At 55.6% G+C, this 22,206-nt stretch overlaps 1 protein-coding gene and 1 long non-coding RNA gene across 3 annotated transcripts; one reads left to right on the top strand and one right to left on the bottom strand.

Annotated features, from left to right (window-relative positions):
- Nucleotides 1-4,172: 4,172 nt before the first annotated feature.
- Nucleotides 4,173-6,505, bottom strand: LOC129507924 (uncharacterized). The gene is made up of 3 exons (XR_008664104.1): nucleotides 6,377-6,505; nucleotides 4,713-4,869; nucleotides 4,173-4,426 (listed from the first exon to the last, which is right to left on the bottom strand). It is a non-coding gene; the product is annotated as an uncharacterized LOC129507924 (long non-coding RNA).
- ST6GALNAC2 (ST6 N-acetylgalactosaminide alpha-2,6-sialyltransferase 2) lies at nucleotides 5,468-21,336 on the top strand. Of its 2 annotated transcripts, none has more exons than XM_055322705.1 (9): nucleotides 5,468-5,773; nucleotides 10,073-10,133; nucleotides 13,466-13,640; nucleotides 14,198-14,366; nucleotides 14,640-14,778; nucleotides 16,216-16,319; nucleotides 17,969-18,166; nucleotides 19,244-19,343; nucleotides 20,537-21,336. In XM_055322705.1, the coding sequence occupies exons 1-9, from the start codon at nucleotides 5,649-5,651 to the stop codon at nucleotides 20,702-20,704; spliced, it is 1,239 nt and encodes a 412-aa protein (XP_055178680.1). In that variant the 5' UTR covers nucleotides 5,468-5,648; the 3' UTR covers nucleotides 20,705-21,336. The 2 variants fall into 2 exon arrangements, with proteins under 2 accessions (XP_055178680.1, XP_055178691.1); XM_055322716.1 differs by having other exon boundaries at nucleotides 5,473-5,773; nucleotides 18,083-18,166.
- The last annotated feature ends 870 nt before the right edge of the window (nucleotides 21,337-22,206 follow it).

The raw sequence follows: 22,206 nt of genomic DNA, 5'->3' as shown, positions 1-22,206 counted from the left end.
TGATTCAACAGTAAAATTTTAAGATAACAAGTCAACGATGAAGCCAACATTATGTTAAAAAGCATTGCAACAGGGCACCTGGGTGGCACAGTCAGGTAAACATCTAGGTCAGGTCATGATCTTGGGGCGGTGAGATAGAGCCCCTTGTAGCGCCCCGTGCTCAGTGTGGAGTCTGCTTGAGATTCTCTCTCCCTTACCCTTTGCCCCTCTCACTCGAGCTCTCTCTTTCTCTGAAGTAGGTAAATAACTAAAAAGAAATCACTGCAAGATTAAAGATACATACAGACGGGTTTTTTTTAAGATTTTATTTATTTATTTATTTATTTATTCATTTATTCATAGAGACACACACAGAGAGAGAGAGGCAGAGACACAGGCAGAGGGAGAAGTAGGCTCCATGCAGGGAGCCCGACATCGGACTCGATCCCGGGTCTCCAGGATCATGCCCCGGGCTGCAGGCGGTGCTAAATTGCTGCACCACTGGGGCTCCCCGATACACATAGACTTAAAGTGAGGGATGGAAAAACATTTGACATGAAATGGAAATGAAAAAAAAAGAAGTCAAGCTAGCAATAGTTACATCGGACAAAATAGACTTTAAACAAAGACTGTGTTGGGGCACCTGGGTGGCTCAGTAGGTTAAGCGTCCAACTCTTGGTTTCAACTCAAGTCATGATCTCAGGGTCCTGGGACTGAGGTCCATGTTGGGCTCTGCACTCAGTGTGGAATCTGCTAGAAATTCTTTCTCTCCCTCTCCCTCTGCTTCTCCCCCTGCCCCAGTGCTCTCTCTCTCTCTCTCTCTCTCAAGTGGATAAATCAATCTTTTTTAAAAACTTAAAAGCAGGGATCCCTGGGTGGCTCAGTGGTTTAGCGCCTGCCTTTGGCTTAGGGTGTGACCCCTGAATCCCAGGATTGAGACCCGCATCGGGCTCCCTGCATGGAGCCTGCTTCTTCCTCTGCCTGTGTCTCTGCCTCTCTCTGTATGTCTCTAATTAATAAATAAATAAAAATCTAAAAAAAAAATTAAAAGCAAATAAAACAAAGACTGTAACAAGAGACAAAGAAGGACCTTATATAACAATAAAGGGGGGATCCCTGGGTGGCTCAGAGGTTTAGCACTTGCCTTTGGCCCAGGGCTCGATCCTGGAGTCCCGGGATCGAGTCCCACGTCGGGCTCCCAGCATGGAGCCTGCTTCTCCCTCCTCCTGTGTCTCTGCCTCTCTCTCTCTCTCTCTCTCTCTCTCTCTCTCTCTATCATAAATAAATAAATAAATCTTTAAAAGAAAATAATAAAGGGATCAACCCAACTAGAGGATGTAATGATTGCAAAAACCATTGTAAGAGAGGGACTTCACGGGTACCTGGCTGGCTAAGTCCATAGAGCATGCAACTCTTAATCTTGAGGCCATGAGTTCAACCCCTAAGTTTGACCCAGAGGTTACTTAAAAAAAAAAAAAAAGATGGACTTCAGCATGACAATATGAGGGACTCCACAAACCCAGTCTCCAGTGAAATGTAAAAAGTATAAAAAGACAACCATTTACAGGATCTGGAAGAGGTCTTAAGGGTGTATGCAAATGAAGAAATAATCTAGTCAAGAAGATGCACTACAATTTTAGAAGACTGCATGATATTTCAGCCCAAACTATTCCCTTTCTCCCTATCTCCACTCCAGATTTGTGCAGCCGAGAAACTCAGAAACCTCTCTCCTCATTTCCCTGTTGGAGGGTTTCCGAGGTAAGGAGCAGGACGTAAGCATCCGTCATCCTGCACCAGCAACCTGTTGCTGAGGCTAAGTTCTGGCCAAGAGGTGGCGACTCCCTTCTTCTGTTCAGCCCCTGTTCATGGAATGGAGATTCTATGCTGATGTCACGTTGAATGTGGTCGTCCCTGCCTGGCTCATAAGGTGATGGTTTCACACCAGGAGAGGCAAGGTGCCTCCCATCCTTCACATGCTCAACTCCTAAATCTGGTGCAGCAGGTAACCACAGAGGCATCACTCAGAGAGAAGCACACCGTTGTCCCCACCCTAGCTCCAGAGCCCTGGCTCAGAGATTTGGCAGGGGGACAGAAGCAGGCTATGAAATGCATAGGTCCGTGGGGCGACTGGGTGGCTGCCTTAGGCTCATGTCATGATCTCAGGGTCCTGGGATCGGGCTCTCTTTCTGCCTGTACTCAATCTCTCCCCACCTCTTAAATAAATAAATAAATAAATAAATAAATAAATAAATAAATAATTTAAATAAAACATGTAGGTCCTAATCTTTTCTCGAAGGAATTTACTTTATTTGCAAAGAGGGTAGAGAAATTCAAGCCTAACGGTGCCCTCAAAAACAGTGGAGGTTGTGAAGAAAGGGAATTGGGAAAAGATGGGTAGATTTGATGAAGATAGAGGTTCAAGTGTAAGCCAGCTAGTTTGCAGGGGAGAACCAGAGAAAGAGACAGCTAGTTGGAGCCCTCCTGAGTAGGAACACTAAGTTCAGGAGTTACTCCTTCAAATGAGCCAAGCAGGAGTTTACAGAGCAATTTCTGCCCCAGGGCATTATTGTAAACCACAGACCAATCAGATGGCAATTAATGGAGCTTAACATCTGGATAGAGTCAGGTAAAGAGGTGTAGACAGCCCAGCCAACCCAGGGTGACATACTCCAAACCCCACTTCCCTACAGGGCAACATCAAAGGTTTAACATTTGGGGGCTGGGTGGAATGAAAGTGAGGGGGGAGTGGAGGGAGTTGGGGCTGGGGGGAGCTTCCCTAAAATAAGTCAGTCAGTCATTAAACAAACAAATCACAAGCCTGAGATGGGGAGTGGGGGTCCAGTACCCAGAGTTGCTACAATATATTATCTAAAATGTTCAATTTCCAACAAAAACATATGAGACAAGCAGAGAAGCAGGAAAGCAGGACTCCCCTCTCACACCGGAAGAAGGGGGCAGCAGAACTCCCCGGTGACAGTGGCCAGATGTTGGATTTAACAAAGACCTAAGAGTAACCATGAGGACACTGTCAAATTCAAATTCAGAGGCCAAGGTAGCAGGATTAGAAAGGAAGATGTCTGCTCCATCGGGGATGATGAAGGCCCCTGGTGGCGTCAAAGGGGACAGTTTTAGGGGTGCAGTAGGTAACCACGGAGGCATCATGGACTCAGAGCAGGAGGGTGGCTGGAGCCAACCAAGGACCGGGAAATGGCAGGTGTAGAGAGTGCGGATGAAGCCAAAGGTGTAGTGGCCTCCGTCTACTCTGGAAGGAGACTCCCAGCTGCTCTCAGCCAGGCCAGGGCCGGGGCAGCAGGAGGAGGGGACACTGAACAGGCAGATCTCAGAGTGTGAATCCAGGTTGGGGTTTTGCTGGCCAGAAAGCCAGGAACACAGGGAACCTGGGTTATGATGAGAGAGAAGCTCATAGGTCATCATCTTTCCTGCCTGGACAGAGAAGAAAGCTTCAGGGCTGACGTGCTGGGAGGCACGGAGGGGCAGAGAGGTGGAGGCTGTGTGAGGTCGTTGATGAGGAATGAGAACACCGGGCAGGCAGATGGGAGGCCTTGGTCTAAGCGGGGCATTAAAGGCATAGGAGGTGGACTGGAGTCATTAACACAGGCGGTGGGAAGCCAACTCCCACCCGGAGGAGCAATCCCACATGCACACTTCGTAAGGCTGGAGTCCAGACAGGTGGAGGCTGGGGGGGGGGGTGGGAGCCACGTTTGTAGGTTTAAAAATGAAAAGTTGGAAAAACAATAGTTGGCATTGAATGCCACTTTTTATTTATTTATTTTTAAGATTTCATTTATTTATTCATGAGAGACACAGAGAGGCAGAGACATAGGCAGAGGGAGAAGCAGGCTCCCTGCGAGGAGCCCGCTGCGGGACTCGATCTCAGGACCCCAGGATCACGACCTGAGCCAAAGTCAGACGCTCAACCACTGAGCCACCCAGGTGTCCCTTGAATGGCACTTTAGATCAGATGGACCTAACAGATACATACAGAACATTCCATCCAAAGCCAGTGGAATCCACATTCTTTTCAAGTACACATTGAACATTCTCCAGGATAGATTACACATTAGGCCACAACACAAGTCTCAGTAAATTCGAAAAGATTGAAAAAAAGAAGAAATGAATAGTGATTCCCCTTTTCTCCACGGAGAGACGCATTTAGTAGAGAGCAAACAAGGTTGGGTGTGGGATTCGCAGGCTCAGAGAGGGTCCAATGTTTTATTAGCCACTGAAGAAAGGGGAGAAGGTGCTACCAAGGGCTATGTAATATCTACAAGGATTTCGATGACTAAAAACCACAAAGATTGGGACGCCTGAGTGGCTCAGCCGTTGGGCACCTGCCTTTGGTTCAGGGCATGATGCTGGGGGTCTGGGATTGAGTCATGCTTCCGGCTCCCCGCAGGGAGCCTGCTCCTCCCTCTGTCTGTGTCTCCTATGAATAAATAAATAAAATATTAAACAAACAAACCACAAAGATTGAAACGAAAGACTTGAAACCATGGATTCTGTGCAGTGCCCGTCAAGAGGGTAGAGGCAAGGTGCAGCTCGCTCTGCCGTGGGTCTTGAAGTGAAGGGAGGAACCAAACCTTTGCCCGGGGCCCTCCTGTGATCCCCAGTTGGTCCCGGGGGGTACAGGTAGGAGACTGGAGCCTGAATGACCCACTCCTGCCCACAGGCGCAGGCCCCAGCTTCTCAGGATCCCTTGCAGTGGCCGGTACCTGTTGCTGCACCCAGACTTGCTGGCACACCTGAAGAACAGGTGAAGGCAGGACGTTCCTGGAAGGGACGAGTCCCTCTCTCATCCTTGAAGCTCCTGACCGCTGGGCGCTGGGCTGCTTCACAGGCTTTGGAGTCTAAGACCCTGCCCGGGGCCTCCTGAAAATAGACGGTCCCACCTGGGGCTCACTGCGGCGGAGGGCTCTGCTTCAAGCGCCCGGGGCCAGAGCTGCCCCTTCCAGGGGTGCCCTTCCTGGTGACGCCAGAGGCCCTGCCCGGCGGGTCAGGTGGCCTCCCCGCCGCTGAGAGCTCCAGGCTGGCCTGGGTTTGTAAACGGATCGCAAGGCGACTGGGGGCCCTGGCGGCCCGGCACGGCCACCAAAGGAGGGGAGCAACGGTCTCAGCTCCCCACACCCGTCCCAACCCGGCGGCGGCCCTACCTCCCCCGCGCCCTGCCCCCCCCCCACCTCCACCCAGGGTGGCTCCTCCACCCGCCCCGCCCCGCCCCGCCTCAGCCCGCCTGGAGAACCCGCCCCTCGTCTCCCCCGAACTTCTGCAAGGACCCGAGGTGCCAGGGCCAGGCCGACAGGTCCTGGGGGTCCTTCCGAGGGCACCGACCCCGCCGTCGCCCCCCCGCCCCCCGCAGGTGGCGCAGTCCCCCCGCGCCCCGCCCCCTCCCGGCACCCCGGACCGCCCGCCTGCCCTTGGCCGCCGCGGGGCGCCCGACCCAAGCCCCCGCCCCCGTGCCCGCCGCCCCGGCGCCCCGAGCAGAGGGACCCGCCCCCGCGGCCCCCGAGGGTGCGGCGAGCCGGGGCAGGAGGGGAGCGGCCGGACGGGGAGGCGCCGCGGGGGCCGGGGGGCAGGGCGGCGGCTCCCGGAGTCGGGCCCTGCGCACCGGGGCCTCTCCCCTCCGCCCGGGACGGCGGGGCCGGGGCCGCATGGGGCGCCCGCGCGGCCCGCTCCTGTGGCTGCTGCCGCTGCTCGCGGCGGCCTGCTCGGGGATCCTCGTCGCCCTGTACTGCTCGGCAGCGAGGCCGTACCCGGGGCCCCGGGCCGGAGCCAGGTAGGGGCTGCGGCGCGCTCGGCGGAGAGGGGGCCCCGGGGACGCGCCGGGCACGCGCGGGGCGCCCAGCCCGGGCCCTCGGCCCGCCCGTCGCGCCGGCCTCCCTGGGGCGGCTCGCGGCGGGGACCCGGGGCCGCGGCCCTTTGTCCCCGGAGCTGCCGCCGGGGGCGTCCGTCCGGCCTCCGCCGGGGTCCGGGAGGGGCCGCGCCCGGGGCGCACGGGCGCCTCGCTGCCCCGCCCCTCCGGGCCGGCTGCGTCGTCTGCGTGGGATCGGACAGCCCCGCCGAGGTGGGGACCCCTCGCTCTCTGACGTCACAGTTCTCTGACTCTACTTTTGGGGGAAGGGGGGCGCCCAAGGCTCCCGGTTCCAATTTTGCGGGGATTCTCAGCCCGGCCGCGTCTGCGCGCTCCCCGCGCCCCGCGCCCTGCTCCGGCCCACGCGCCGTGGGCTCTGCGGTCGAGTTTGGTGAGCGCCGTCGGGCCGCGACCCGGCGAAGCGAAGGGCTCCCCGCGCCCCGGGAACGGGAGCAGCCCCCGCCTCCATCCCCGGCCCCCTCGTGGAGCCCCCTCCCGGCCCCGCCCCCTCCCGCTCGCCGGGCGCACCTTCCCTGGTTTGCGCCCGGCCGGGCTGAACCTACGAGCCTGAGCCTGCGTTGCAGGCGATGGTGCCCGCCACGGAAGCAGCCTCACCAGGGTCTGGTCTAGCGCCAGAGAGGCGGACCCAGCGGTGCGACTGGGGCGGCGGCAGCCACCCCACCCCCTACCCCCCAAGGCTCGCCCACCCGCCTCTGGACCCGGCTTTGCCTCCAGAGCGCTTTCCCGCCTGCGCGCTCCTCCCCAAACCTTGCCCCGGGCGTCTTGGGGTGAAAGCAGAGTTAGTGGTCTGTTCTCAGGGAACATGGTCAAAAGACACCTAAAGTTGCAAAACAATAGGAAACACAGGCAACTCATTTTGAGCCCAGTCCCTCTAGAACAAAGGGTGCTCTAGCCGCTGGTACCTGGAGTTACATCACCTCCCCATACTCAAAAATTGCCTAAGGCAGGGGCTGAGAGGTTGCGGGTGTTAATTAAGAAAGAGAATCCTTTGTGAGTTTTAGGTCGAGGTGTTTTGAAACATATTTAAACATCCTTTGAAAGTACCTAATAAGCTTTAAATACGGGGTTGTTGAACACCCATTATGCTCAACAATGTGTTTAAAGTTCTTTCATCTTTGAAAAAGCGAGTACAGCCCGAGAACGAGTAGAGCCCAAGAACTTGTCCGTTTTCTTGTCCCCCTGCTGTTTGCAAGGTCGCTAACACCCCCCCCCCCCAGCAAGCCGAGTGGGCCCTGCTGTTGGTCCTAGGTATATGGTGCCTGGAGGGGCTGAGTGGGAGGTGGGATGGTCTAGGGAACGGGGTGCAGGCTGTGTGACTTCCCCACAGGGGACGGAAACCGGATGGCCTGGCCACCTGGAGAGTCCCAGAAGGGGTGGGGGCAGCATTGGGACCCCGTCTTACCTCACCTGAGGGCTCTCACTGCAGGTTAGAGAGTGGAAATGCAGCCCAGGATTTAACTCAAGGCATATATCTATACACATATATATATAAAGGTGGGGGAGGGGGGCAGGAGAGACAGACTAGTGAGGATAGATAATATGGGCTACCAGTTACCTGCCAGTGTCCGTTGTCAACGTTATTTTGTGAAAGATACTACATCTGAGGGTCACCTGGGTGGCTCAGTCAGTTAAGCGGCTGCCTTTGGCTAGGGTCATGATCTCAGCCCCTTGTCACATCAGGCTCCCTGCTTGGTGGGGAGTCCCCTCTCTTTGTAATCTCTCTCACTCTCTCTAAAATAAATAATTTTTTTTAAAGATTTATCTATTCGTTCATGAGAGACATAGAGAGGCAGAGGGAGAAGCAGGCAGGCTCCCTGCAGGACTCCATCCTGGGACTCCAGGATCACCCCCTGAACCGAAGGCAGACGCTCAACCACTGAGCCACCCAGGCATCCCAAATAAAATCTTAAAAAAAAAAGAGAGAGAAAGAAAGAAAGAAAGAAAAAGAAAGGACATCTGAGAGCCCAGAATTCCTAAGAATACAATCCAAATCGAGTAGATTTTGTTTTATGAGAAATGCACTGCAGTGGTACTTCCTTACCTGCAGTTTGGCTTTCCCAGGTTTCAGTAACCTCCCCGCCCCCCCCCCCCCCGCCCTGTACTCCCTGTCCCATGAAGCCAGGTCTGGCCAAGACTCCTCTCCATCTCATCACCATCTCATTTTGTCGTCTCCCACTGTCACAAGCAGGGGGTATTTACAGAGTAAGACATTCACAGAGACCACATTCTCATTACATTATGATTGTCCTGTTTTATTATTAATTATTGCTGTTAATCTCTTCCAGTGCCTAATTTATACATCAAACTTTGTCATACGTATGTCTATAGAGGAAAAAACAGCGTGTACAGGGTGCGGTACTATTCACAGTTTCAGGCATCCACTGGGGGCCTTGGAGCTTACCCCAAGGATAGGAAAGGACTACCGTACAGTCCTTTCTCCGAAGGCTGGTAAAATTTTGGGGAGGGCCACAGGTGGTCCGGCCCCCTTCCCTGCCCCATCCAGGTTCTCTAGGCAGGTGTGTTTAGAAGCCCTTGGATTCCTAAGAAGGAGGGCTGGGAGAAATCACTGACCACTGAGGGGTGCTCTGAAGATGAGCAGACCTCCCTGGAGCTGGGGTGTTCGGGGCAGCAAAACAGAATGGGGGTGGGGGTTCTCCCGCCCCTCCTCTGCAGCTCTGTCCCTCTCCAAGCTGCCCAGGCCCGCAGCTATAGCATCTGCTTCTCAAGCCTGGCTCACACTAGAATCATCTGGGGAGGAGGCCTAGACCAGTCAGATCAGAACTGCAGGGGCGGGGCCCTGAGCAGGGGTGTTTTTCAACAGCTCCCTGGCGGTTCTCACGGCAGGAGGCTGAGTACCGGGGTCCCAGTTCCTCTTCAAAGGTGGTCTTGTGCAGAGGAGAAGAACTACAGGATGGGGGGGACCTGCCATCAGAGGGGGAAAGGATCATCCCTGCTCTTTCCCGTCTGTCCCTCGAGGGCCCTATGGGAACCTGAAGTGAGGCAGGTGGCAAGCTCTCTGGTGGCCCAGCTGGTTCCGCATGTCAGAAGCCAGCAACAAGAGGCCTTTGTTTCCTTGCAAACCGCCAGCCCCAACGGTTCCCAAAGCCTGCCCACCTGCTTCCTTGTGGCTGTCAGGGAGAAGGCAGGAGTCTGGGGAAAACCTGACACCCTTTAGAATAAGCAAAGACCTCCATTCCTTCTATTTTGTTCGCTCTCATCCCTGATGCAGGGCTTGCCTGGGAGGTGGGAGTAGGGGTGGAGCAGTATCATCGGCCCCTCCCGACCGACCCTCCAGAAGGGATACTGTCCTAGAGTCCTTTCCCTGCTTCCTTTGGATAAGGAGAGCTAGCCTTTAGAGGACACTTTTTTAAAAGATTGATTGATTGATTGATTGATTGATTGATGAGAGACAGAGAGAGGCAGAAACACAGGCAGAGGGAGAAGCAGGCTCCCCATAAGGAGCCCGATGTGGGACTTGATCCTGAATCCCGGGATCACGCCCTGAGCCAAAGGCAGACGCTCAACCGCTGAGCCACCCAGGCGTCCCAGAAGGACGCTTTTCGTGATGAGATAATAGTCTCTGAACCCTCCCAACAATTGGATATGTGATGTGATTAACAATAATTATTAATCACTTGATTATATCCGCTATCCAGATGTAGACACCAAGGCTCTGAGAAGTCACTTCCCTAGATCCCAGGGTACAAACCTAGGGTGTGAGGCTTCAGACTCACTTATGCAGGAGGAGGCCGCTGGTGAGGAGCCGGGAGCCAGTGGCAGGACAGCCCACCCCACGGAGAAAGGGGACCTCGCCCTGTGGGACCTACCGCCTGCCTCTGGGGCCTTGGCAAGGAGCTCCCTCAGATGGTGGCCGGGGCCTGGCAAGCTTTCCTAGTGTATGTTTTCATCCTTGAACCAGATCTCACCGTTCTGTAAACTCCACATTTCTGCCGCTTGCCATGGGATTTCTTGATTTCTGGGTTTATAGAGCTGAGCAGAACATAATAATGTGATGATATTTTTTTTCCTATAGAGACAAACATGGGTAAAACTCAGAGCCCCCCCCCCAAAAAAAAATCAGAGCCCAGTAAGATCAAAGGAATGACATCTTTGACCCTGACAGGCTTTGTCAGCCCCTGGAGCTGAGTCGGAAGTCTCTGGGGGACAGCTCAGACCCCTGCTTTACTTCTACTTCTCCCCCAGGAACACCACATCGTCTCGGGGATTCTTTGGACACAAGGCATCAAATGCTGGAATGAGAAAGGTACAACGGTCAACTATTCTGGCAGTTTCAAGCATCTTCAAGTTAGCAGGGAGGAGGGGAGAAAGATGAGCACATGAGAACATTCTCATGAGACTGCTGGGTGGGAACTCTCTGGAACCCCTAAACATGAAATGATGAGCTGAGCAGCCAGCCAGACCTGGCCACCAGGGCTCCTTGTACCCCAGTAGCAGAGAAGAGGTGTAGCCAGGAGAAAAGTTCTTGGGAAGTCTTGTAAGTTATCCTTAAAAGGCCTGTGAATTTGACATTCTATTCAAAATGTCTCTTTTTATTTTTTTAAGATTTTATTTTTAAGTATCACACCCGCCATAGGGCTTGAACTCATGACCCCAAGGTCAAGAGTCACATACTCTACAGACTGAAACCCTCAAAATGCCTTCTTACTATAAAAGTTACACATTTAAACTATTCTCCATGGAGTAAACAAGCAAACTGCAAAGATGCTCCATGCTTGCCCAGGGGTTTGAGAACCTTCTAGGCCCTGCTCCATAACAAACAGTGCTGCCTCAAGCACGCCGCACATAAGTCACGTGGCAACCCTGTCGTGTAGCTTTTATAGATGACTGCAGCGAGGCACAGAGAGGTCAGGTACCTGGTGAAGGGCCACTCTGCGACAAGAGGTGGCATTGGCATTTGAGCCTCTGGTTGGACCCCAGAGTGTGGCTCTCTCTGAACCACAGAGGAACGATCTGTGTGCTGCCACTGAGCAGGATCGTGATTGGTGTTCTGGATTGATTCGGGTTTAAGAGTTGTGTTCAGTGCCCAAGAGACCAACCCAGGACTTGTTAGCTGAGGCCTTGGGGGAAAAGATTTCACTGCATGTAAAATGTAGTGACAGCTGAGCTGTTCAGAGACACAGCGAGTAGCCCTGGGCAGGTGAGAAGGGTTGTCTTGAGAACAGAGGCAGGGAGGACAGTGGGCCTGCAGGCCAAAGAGAAGCCTCAACCATCTCATGGGTGCTTATGAGTCATCTTCAAGTTTCCTAAAGCCCTGTGTGCACCTTGAGCTGCTTGATGCAAACTGACATATCCCCACTGGGTTAAAAAAAAAAAAAAAAAAAGATTTGAGGTGGCTTTTGGATACACATAACAAGGCAAAGATATAAAATAGAATCAAATGAAAAAATAACCGAAGGAGAAATAAAGGTAGGAGAGTAAGGTAAGTACATGAAAAGTGTGCCACAGGATGTAAGGGATAGGCCATAGATCTGGCTCTGAGCTTCCTAGTGGCCACAGTGACGAAGGAAATTTGCCATTATGTCCAAGAGATAATAGCAAGCCAACTGCCCAAGTGAAGCACAACCTTTTCCGATACAAAGACCGGAAGAATCTTTCCTGGCACCTCTTAAAGGCGGCCCTGGAAAACACCCCAAAGATGAACTGAATAGCAGTGAGATTGGTAATCAGCTCTGCTACAATGCTTGCTTTGAAAATGTGAATTTGTTCCAGGGAGATTGGTATCTTAGGAAACAATTTGAGCATAGCACAAACTTTGTGTTTGCTTTCGAGTGACTGTCATTGAGAACAATAGGGTTTTTTTTAAATAATATTTTTTAAAGATTTTTTTGAGAGAGACCATGAGCAGGGGAGGGGCAGAGGGAGAAGCAGACTCCCTGCTGAGAGGTGGGACTTGATCCCAGGACCCCGAGATCATGACCTGAGCCAAAGGCAGACGCTTAGCCGACTGAGCCACCCAGGTGCCCTGAGAACACTAAGGTTAAATGCAGAAAACCACACCCGACCGGAGGGGGCCACAGAGGAGTACACAAAACACACACGCATGCGCCCTTCGGATGCACACTTCACTGTGTTATAACCCTCTTTCCACTACTTCACAATAACTCACGAGCTGCCACCCTTCTGATGCCACACGTATGTTGAGTCTTTTCCAAGGTCAAGGACCATGTGTGTGTGTAGACCTTCACCGTGGGCTGCATGAAACCGTGCTTCCATCTCTGTGAGGCCCCTCTTTTGTTTTGGGCATCACTGACAAGGCTTTTTGAGTGTTGTGCTGCTCATCCCATTTTCCCAAAAGCCCCGTGGTTTTGCAGAGTGTGATGATCCATAGGTAACGTCATAGTGGAGATGACCGTGTGGCTCTCTCCTGCGTTGTCCTTTGATCAAACCAGAGATCCCCGGGCAGTGGGAAGGGTAGCCCCAGCCAGCCCCAGCCCAAGGCTGTGCAGGAGTCTGACATTGGGGTTGCAGGCCCATGGGGTTGGAGCCTGTTCAAGCACCTCCCCCTCTCGAGGCCCCTGCATGCACAGGCCCTGTGTTGATTCCTAGGGCTTCTTTTTTTTTTTTTTTAATTTTATTATTTATGATAGTCACACACACACACAGAGAGAGAGAGAGAGAGAGAGGCAGAGACATAGGCAGAGGGAGAAGCAGGCTCCATGCACTGGGAGCCCGATGTGGGATTCGATCCCGGGTCTCCAGGATCGCGCCCTGGGCCAAAGGGATCGCGCCCTGGGCCAAAGGCAGGCGCCAAACCACTGCGCCACCCAGGGATCCCGATTCCTAGGGCTTCTGAAGCAAATTACCACAAACCGGGGTGTTGAAAATACAAGAAACCAATTTTCTCCCAGTTCTGGACTCCAGAAATCCAAAATCAAGGGATTGGCTGGGCCACCTTCCAGAGCTTTCTAGGGAAGAATCCTTCCTTGCCTCTCCCAGTTTCTGGAAGCTCCTTGGCTTATGGCCACTCTGCTCCAGTCTCTGTGTCTGTCCTTACATGGCTTTATAAGGACACCAGCCACTGGGTTAGGGTCCACCCGAAACCAGTATGATGTCATCTTAATGAATTACATCTGCAAAGACCCTATTCCCAAATGAGGTCACATACTGAGGTTCTGGGCAGACAGAGGTGGTGGGGGACACTCTTCAACCCAAAACAGGTACCACCGAGGAGAAAATGATTGAAATCTTCCCAGCAGCCCATCCCCCACAAACCTTATGGAGAGGACTGCCAGAGCTAGGGTTTGGATCCAGGCTGATGGATTCTAAAGCCCAGGCTGGAATTCCCCACCAAAGGCCAGGCGGGTCTTACCCATTTTGTGGAAAAAAGCCCCCCAATTTCCCTAAATGTGAAGTGAAGGAGCGAGAGGCCTGAGCCATCAGCCCTGCATAGCTGGCATCCAGGAGAGAAAGGCCTGGGCGGGGTACGTCCAAAAAGCTCTGCCCCCACCACACTGCTGTGCTACAGGCCAGCTCAGCTGGCAGGTCTGGGGGATCCCAAGTCTGGAGGGAAGGGAAGCTCCCCCCCAGCCACAGCCCCCATAGTGGAGCTCAGTACTCTTATCTCCTGCCCCACAGAACCCGCACTGCCGACGCCCACTTGACCTGGCCATCCAGAGGCACCCCCACTTCCGTGCCCTGTTCGATCTCTCCACTCCAGTGCTGCTATCGGGGGGCCTCTTCACTCAGGAGCTCTGGGACAGCCTGAGCCAGCACAAAGCCCCCTACGGCTGGCAGGGCCTGTCCCACCAAGGTAACCTGCAGCGGCTGCTTCTTGCCCAGGCCTCTGGCCCCAAGAGAATCCCTTCCTGTTGCTTTTAGCCTTGATGTAAGCCCTGCCCTCACAGCATCTTTTGGGGACACCCCCCACTCCCAGGCCCATTTCCTCCCAGGAAGGTCTCAGGGCTCGACCCCCTGGGCTGTGTGACTCCTGCCACACCGACCGGCCCCTGCAAGCACCGTGGGGTCAGGGAGACGGGCTTGGGTGCACCCGGCGGCCACTCACCTGGGGCTGCTGTCCAGAGGTGGCAGACAACAGGAGCTGTGGGGCCTCAGACAGCCCGCCCATGGTCCCTGCTGTAGGACCCCCAACCCTCACGTGCCTCGGATTAGTTTCTTGTGGAACATAGAGGACTCGGTATTCGAGTTCTTGGGGTGACTGAGGGTAGAGCCAGGCCTCTCCCCCTGCCCTCCAGGCCTCGGAGGGGGGTGTCAGGCCCGTGGCAGGTGGCATGCCAGAACAGCCTTGGGACAGCCCCGGCCCACACGACAGCCTTCCCCATGGCTCCCCGCCTTGTCTGGCACCCACAGCCATCAACTCCACCCTGAGCCTCCTGAACGGCTCCGAGAGCTCCCAGCTGTTCGCCGCCTCCAGGAAGCCGCTTTCAAGCTGCATTCGGTGCGCGGTGGTGGGGAACGGGGGCATTCTGAACGGTTCCCGCCAGGGTCTGAACATCGACGCCCATGACTACGTGTTCAGGTATGGGTGCAGGGGGGGTTAGGGGGGCGGGGGGAGAGCCAGGCCCCCAGCTGCCCCGGGGAGCGGGCCGCAGGGTGACGGGCACCTGCCTGGGCCGCGGCCCGTGTGCAGACCCTGAAGACGGAGCGAGGGGGCCGCATGCCTGCCAGGAGGAGGCCCCCCCCAGGCTGATGTCCCCTGAGGTCCGGAGGAGTAGGGTCGGGCTGGATGGGGACAGGTGGGCGGCACCCCGGGGACGGGCTACACATGCAGCAGGGCTTCTATCTGGACCAGACTCAACGGCGCAGTGATCAAAGGCTTCGAGAAGGATGTGGGCAACAAGACCTCCTTTTACGGTTTCACTGTGAACACGATGAAAAACTCTCTCATCTCCTACTGGAACTTTGGCTTCACCTCCGTGCCGCAAGGACCGGTGAGGCTCCTGATGGGCATGGCACTGTCACGGGCGGTCAGGGCCACCGTTCCCAGAGGCCCCCCTCCACGGGCAGACCGCGGCCCCCACCCAGGAGATGGAGAGGCTGGGCTGGGTGCATGTGAGGAGGGGCGTCCCGGAATTCCGGGCGGCACAGGACCCCTCTGGAGTAGAGCGTGGGTGGCTGGTGCTCACTGAGCCCATGGGGTGCCGGGCCCTTTACAGGATGCCACGTCCGGCCCGTCTTAGGAGGAGACTAAGCAAGGCAGCGGCAGGGCCAGGGGCCAGGGCTCAAAGGACTCCCACCCCAGAGCTCACGCTGCACCGGGTGGGGGGAAGGGTGTTTACTGGGTGCCTCCTCCTCTTCCCAGCGGTGGACGTGGTCGGCACAGCTGCCCATTTCCAGACGGCAACGTGTCTGTGCAAGGCCACCCCGCAGCTAAGATCATCAAAGTCCAGCCCCCTCTGACCACACCAGCCCTAGGGCTGCCTCCCCCTTCCCTGAGCTGCCTTCCTGATCCCACAGCAGCCCGTGAGGGAGGCTGAGGTTCAGAGGCGCAGAGCGGTGCCCAGCTCTCCGGGGAGCAGGAGCCAGAATTTGAGGCTGCCTCCTGCCTCCTGCCTCCGGCTTCTTTCAGCCACACCCAGTTACCAGAACACTGCTCCTCCCTTCGGGAGCTGTCTGGGTGCCACATGAAGAGGGGAGATCCCGGGATGAGGGCTCTGTGGTGCTTGATAGGACTGGGTTGAGTTTCTAGAAGCTTCCTCCTCTGAGCAGGAAATTCAGGAGTGTCCCAGCCACAGCAGGACCCGTCCTAGCTCACGTAGAACCACGCAGTAGGGTTGCTTTCCGGCCACACTACCTGTATGAGTCATCCGTGCGCTAACAAAGGACCCCGGACTTAGCTTCAAACAACAAACATTTCTCATCTTACAGTTTCAGTGGGTCAGGAATTCGGGAACAGCTTAGCACGGCGGTTTTGGCTCAGGATCTGGGGTGTTTGCCGGGATCAACTGGGACTCCGGGCACTTGAAGGCCTGATGGAGGCCGGAGTCCAGGTGGCCCCTCTCTGGGCTACTGGAGTGTCCGCAGGTCCTGGCAGCTCACTTCACCCAGCGGGAGGGGTCCCGGGGGCGGGGGCAAGGACGCCGCCGCACTGCCTTTGATGGCCTGGTCCCCAAGGTCTCACGCCATCACTTCCACTTCTATTCATTAGTCACTTGAGGGGATGGCAAGTAAGCCTCGCCTCCTGAAGAGTACCAAGAGATTCGTGACCACGTATTGAGACCCCCAAGGGGCTGAGAGTGGGGATTACAGCCAGAAATTCTCCCATTGGGGTGGGTGGCAGGACTGGGTGGAGGGCTGGGCAGGAGCCAAACGTGGTCGTGTTGGGGGAGGGGAGGGACACTGGCTCAGTGTCTCTCTTGCCCCCACAGGACCTGCGCTACATCTTCATCCCCTCGGACATCCGTGACTATGTGATGCTGAGATCGGCCATTCTGGGCGTGCCTGTCCCCGAGGGCCCTGATAAAGGCGACAGGTGAGCAGCTGGGCAGGTGTGGGGTGTGGTAGTGCTGGGCCCACTGTCAGGCAGGGAAAGTGGGTGAGGACAGCAAGAAAATCCCCCACAAAGAGAGTGTTGGGGAATTATGCTCTTTTTCTTTTCCTGCCCCTAGAAAAGCCCAGGTGACCATCCTGGTCCCCAGGAACCCGCCCGATGAGGTGGGCTGTGGCCTCGCAGGGCCACTTTTCTGAATGAAGCAGGCAGCCTGGCTCCTCGGCTTCCGGCTGCTGTCCCTCTAAGCAGCGCAGTCCCCCAGCTGGCAGCATGGCCCGGGCTGTCCACTCCCGGCTGTGGGGGCCTGCGGAGCACACTGTGTCTCGAAGCTAAGCGGGGGGCCGGTATCCATGCGGCTCATCCCGGCGGGCACCCTCCTGGGACTGTGCCCACAAAGTGGGAGAGCAGGTGACAGGTGCCCAGTGTCCTGCAAGGAGAGAGAACAAAGGACACTCTTTTCTCCCCCACCCTCCTGGGCAGCAGGCCGGTGTCCAGCTCTTTTGAACCATGTCCTGGCCTCGGCCAAACCTCCTCCCTGTGGCACAGAGACAATTTCTTGTCCCAAAGTCGAGTCCTTTAGAAATCCATGCCACCTCTGCAGCCACGAAGACCAGCCGTCCTATCTCAGTGCTCCTGGGACCTGCCCCCCCGCCCCCCCCCACGGCAGATTCTGAGGGCCTGAGGGGTTAAGCCCTCAGAGGCCAGGCCGGGGACTCTGGCCCGGCTGCACCCCACCCCCCGCCTTGTGACTAGCCAACAATCGCCCGTGATGATGCTGCAGCTGGTCATGAGGGTGGGCTTTGTGACCCGGGCGGGACTGGGCTCTTGGGGGGGCCGGCTCAGAGACATCGATCAGGTGGTCGTAAGCCTCCCCAACACCAATGAGCTCCCCCTCCCATACCCCCAATCCGTCCCCCACCCAGTCCCCCTCCCAGTCCCGGTCCAATAACATCCTCCCTTCCAACCAGCAGCCCTACTCCAGCTCTGGTGGCTCAGCCCCATCTCCGTCCGCCACCCGGGGGTCCTCCCGGCCCCCCTCTCATGCTCCCACCCCGACTGCCTCGCAGCCCTCTTCCCGGGCTTCGTCCCTGGCCCCCAGCCCCCACGTCCAACATGTACCCCGGGGGGCTTCCCAAACCCCTACTCCGCCCACCTCCAAATCTCCTTCCCAATCTGCCTTGAAATCCCTCTCGAGGAACTCCTCCCAGACTCCTCCGGTGCCCCTCGCCAGGTCCCCCTCCCACAGCCCCGCCACCTCCACCTCCTACATCGGGCCCGTTCCGGGCATCCCCTCCTACATCGCGCCCTATGTGCCCCGCTTCCTGAAGGAGCCCCCCTTCTTCCAGCCCCCGACTGCACCCCTGCCCCAGAACCAGTGCTTCCCCTGCCCCTTCCCCTGCCCGGCCCGGAAGCCGCCTGTCCCCGACTCCCTCTACTTCCCCCTGCTCCCCCCTCCTCCCCACCACCCCCGGGTCAACTGCTCCTACCCCACCCCGCCCGCCCTCTTCACGCCCCCCTCCTCGCTCACCTACACCCCGCCCACCGAGGTCCTGGTGGGCGGGAAGCCGCACGTGGTGCCCACCGTGCTGCCCGCCACCTTCTACACGCCCTTCTCCCGCTACTACGCCCAGCCCCGGCCCTACCGCCCGCACCGCCGCAGGCCCAGCGCCTTCCCCCTCACTTCGCTCCCCAACCTGCCCTACGACACCCCGGGCCGCTCTGTCCACTTCTTTCGTGGGTCCTAGGCCTCAGACCTATTTCGGACCAGAAGCCTCTGCCAGGAAATTCAAGCTACTACATCCAGACTTCATCAGCTACCTGAGGGAGAGGTAGGTGTGCAAGGGGGGGGTTGGGTGCACGAAAGCTCCCCTCCATCCCCCCTGCACACCAACCCCCCCCACCGCTGCGAGCCCCTTATGGTCCTATGCTGTAACCTGTGGCGAGAGCGAGTCTGTGTAGAGGCCCGGACACAGGCTGCCCAAGGCGACCTCATCTCACCCCTAAGTGTGTGGCGGGGGCGGGGGGAGGGCAGTGTCCCTTGCCCCTCCCTGGGGACATCCTGGTGGTCACCAGGTAAGTACCAGCAGCAAGCAGAGACAGGGATGCTGTTGAGCATCATACAATGACCCAGAACGCCCCCACAACAAAGAACAAGCGGGCCCCGAACGTCAACTGTGCCATGGCTGAGAGGCCCTGCTGTGGCCCCCAGGCTGGCATCCCCAGAGAGCAGGTGAAGGGTGGCGAGCCGATCTGGGGAGGCAAACGGGTGTCCAGCACTCACAGCCCCATTCAAGAGAGGTAGAAAGGCTGGCAGGGGCGAGGCGGTGTGTCTGGCGAAGCTTACATGTGAATCCCGGGCCAAGGTCAGGCCTTGGCCACCCATACAGCGGCCTCACTTTTGGATTTTGGGTGTGTGGGCACACTTCTCTCACCAGCGACTCCCGGGCGCAGGGAGGTTCCCTGCCCCTTATGTCCCTCGTAAGGGATTCCTGCTTGGCTAGAGACTGGGGATGGAGAGAAATATGGTCTCAGGCTAAATACATGGGCCACCTGTCCCCTACCCAGGCTGGTTACTGAGCCAGGGGTGAAGGCAGGTGTTGCAGAGAGGAAAGGGGGGCCAGGCTGGGTTCAGGCGTCTAGAGGGGGAAAGAGGGAAGGATCGTTCCTCTGGTTCTTCTGCACGGGCCTGCTCCTCTTTCTCGCTCCACTCTGTTACTCAGACTTTTGCATTTGCTTCATTTAGTTTCTTTCTTCCTGAGTGGGGAATGGCCTGCACTAGAAGAGCCAGGAAGTTCTAAAGGGTTTCCCAGCCAATCTGAGTTGGTAGCCAGACGGTGTTAAGGGCACAACCATCGAGTGAGACCTACACCTCCTTCTTAAGTTTTGATGCCATTTTTCGTCTCCAGGTTTTTGAAATCAAAGTTGATTAACACAAATTTTGGAGACCTATATATGCCTAGTACTGGGGCTCTCATGCTGCTGACGGCTTTGCACACCTGTGACCAGGTAAGAGGCCTTCCCTCTCAGGGGCCCGCAGCAGCAGAGGACTGGTGTGGGTGGAACCTAACCTGATCTGTGACAACCCCTACAAGAGGACTGGGTCACGCTTGGACCTGGGACTCGGCCTCTACCCTGTGGGGGAGTGCCACTCCTGAACTGCCTCCACACGGGCTTTCCAGGGGCCTTCCTGGGACAGGTGTGGGGCCAGTCTTGCTTGCCTCCAGCAGCCACCTGCCTTGGCACCTCTGTCCTTCACCCCTAGGGTATTTAAGGCGCATGTTATTAAATTGTTCTTGTGAAAGGGAATCTCAGCATAAGTGGTTAAACATCCTTTTAGGAGTAAATTCTGGAACTGAGCTGGGCAACAGGTTTAGCCTTCCACATACAACCTTTGAAATCACTGCATAAGAATGTTCCAGGTATGGTGCTGCCCACATGATCCCAGCAGAGGTTAAGCAGCAGTTTTTTTCTTTTCTTTTTCTTTTTAAGATTTTACTTATGTATTCATGAGAGACACAGAGAGAGAAGCAGAGACATAGGCAGAGGGAGAAGCAGGCTCCCTGCAGGTAACCTGATGTGGGATTCGATCCCAGGACCCTGGGATCCTGCCCTGAGCTGAAGGCAGATGCTCAGAGCCACCCAGGTGGCCCAAAGCAGCCGTCTCTTGACCGTGCTCCTGGTAGAATGAGCCACAAGTAGCCATAGACTTTTGCCTCCAACTCAAGCTTAATAATGGAGAGCATGGCTTTGATCAGGAATTGGAGGGATCCCTGGGTGGCGCAGTGGTTTGGCGCCTGCCTTTGGCCCAGGGTGCGATCCTGGAGACCCGGGATCGAATCCCACATTGGGCTCCCGGTGCATGGAGCCTGCTTCTCTCTCTCTGCCTGTGTCTCTGCCTCTCTCTCTTTCTCTCTCTGTGACTATCATAAATAAATAAAAATTAAAAAAAAAAAAGGAATTGGAGAGCTGAGTTTAAAACCCACCCAGCCTGGCCATCACTAGCTGGTGACTGAGGACCTGCTCGGTTACCTCTCTGAGCATTTCCCCATTTTACAAATGGGGATAACACCGCAGATTATGTTGAGGCTGAGAGAATGTATTCAAGAGCCCAGTATCTTTGACACAGCATCTAAGGAAGGCCGGGGGACCGTGCCTTCACATAGCTCAGTAAATGCCAATTCTTGACTATCCTTGTCCAGGTTAGTGCCTATGGATTCATCACAAGCAACTACTGGAAATTTTCTGACCACTATTTCGAGCGAGTTAAGAAGCCACTGATATTCTATGTCAACCACGACCTGTCCCTGGAAGCCTCCCTGTGGAGGGACCTGCACAAGGCCGGCATCCTTCAACTGTACCAGCGCTGACCCTGAAGTACCCACACCCTCTGTTCTCTCAGAGCCACGGCCCCTCATGTGGCCAAAGCTGCATCTGGTCTTTTTAGCCTCCAAAAAGGGCTCCAGCCCTCCTCCACCCACCCCTTCTTCTCTAGAGAACATTAGGAGGTGGATTTGTGACCGTCATTGCAGCCTGTTCGTTGTTGAGACACCCCATCTTACTCTTGGTTTCTCTGAGGAAACTCCCCGCTGGGTTGGAGACAGACCTCCCAACCTTAATGAAGACAAAAGACTGATCTGCTGGACGTTTCAAAACTGAAGGTAACACAAGATGACACTGTGACCCTCACCAGCAAAGGCCAGACATTCTTCATAGGGAAGTATCTCAAAGCCAGCAGTTGGTACTGAAGCTTAGGACGTTGGTAGAGTGACTGAAGGCATCTCCGCTGACCAGGGTCAAGCAGCAGTACAGGCAAACACACTCCCCAGCCAGACCCTCCCATGAGCGTGGCCAGCTCACAGCACCTCCAGAGCGATTTCACTCTAAAACACACCTGAACAACCTGAGGACATGACCACCTTCCTTCTGCCCCATGACAGTGGGAGTGCAAAAGGCAGATTGTAATTTGAACTAGGTACTCGCATAAATGATGGGATGACCATTGTGTCTTTTTTGCGCGTTGGGGGCGGCGGGGGTAATAGGCAGGGGAGGTATACCACGGAGTGTTTAGCATGCACATCACTCAGAAAATTCAAGCCCCATGGGCAAGCCCTGGTATTTTGACAGAGGTCAACTGCACAGAAGGCTGCCTAAGTCCCACTGGAGATGTATTACCACCTACCACCGAAAGGATGACATCACGGCTTCGGTAAATCTGGATTTAGTGGATAAGCAGTTTCATTTTAGACAGAGCACATGGGCTTCTATTGGAAGGGTAAGGCTCAACTAACCCAAGTTATCACCACCTAGCCCTTAAGCCCTGGGATTTACTGGCCTGATGACTAGTAGCCTGACAGTCTGACCTAGTACACTGTGCAAGCCTCAGGGGTTGGGTGGAGGGGGTCTCTCCTGGGCTGGCTGGCAAGGGCCTTCCCAAGGGGACACGGATCACCACTAGCCAATCCACCAAAGCCCACGACATGGCCTCTGGCTCTGGGGTTTTGAAAGGCAGATCCTATCAGCATATTTAACAAGAGGGCTGAATTTTGTCAACAGAATCAAAATTCTACTTTAGAAATTCAGGTGTGATACGAAGACCTGGGCTTTCACGACTACACAGCTACTTGAAAGCACCGATTCCTGCAGCTGGTGAGCAGTTTAGACGGAGGGGAGCAGGGGGCAGGTCAAGTACTGCAGGAGGCCAAGGCCTCTCCCTTTAGCTTGGCAACATCAAACTGTCCCTTGGTCTCAATGACAGCAGTGTCCCAAGTAGGTTTCTTTGCCTAGTACTGGTCCAAAAAGGACACTGCGGGAAACTTGGTACTGAGTGTCCACTCGGCCATCTGACAGTGACCTTTACTAGTAAAGAAAT

The sequence above is a fragment of the Nyctereutes procyonoides genome, unplaced genomic scaffold, assembly GCF_905146905.1.
Source record: "Nyctereutes procyonoides isolate TBG_1078 unplaced genomic scaffold, NYPRO_anot_genome, whole genome shotgun sequence".
Lineage (NCBI taxonomy): Eukaryota > Metazoa > Chordata > Mammalia > Carnivora > Canidae > Nyctereutes > Nyctereutes procyonoides.
The sequence above is the reverse complement of the archived record's forward strand: the minus strand, read 5'-3'. Positions and strand labels throughout refer to the sequence as shown.

What these genes read in the sequence shown, in the direction of transcription:
- ST6GALNAC2 (XM_055322705.1), top strand. Translation starts at nt 5,649, where the DNA reads ATGGGGCGCCCGCGCGGCCCGCTCCTGTGGCTGCTGCCGCTGCTCGCG. An exon ending in GCCCATGACTACGTGTTCAG is followed by an intron (nt 14,367 to 14,639) that starts GTATGGGTGCAG and finishes TATCTGGACCAG; the next exon opens with ACTCAACGGCGCAGTGATCA. An exon ending in CCTCCGTGCCGCAAGGACCG is followed by an intron (nt 14,779 to 16,215) that starts GTGAGGCTCCTG and finishes TTGCCCCCACAG; the next exon opens with GACCTGCGCTACATCTTCAT.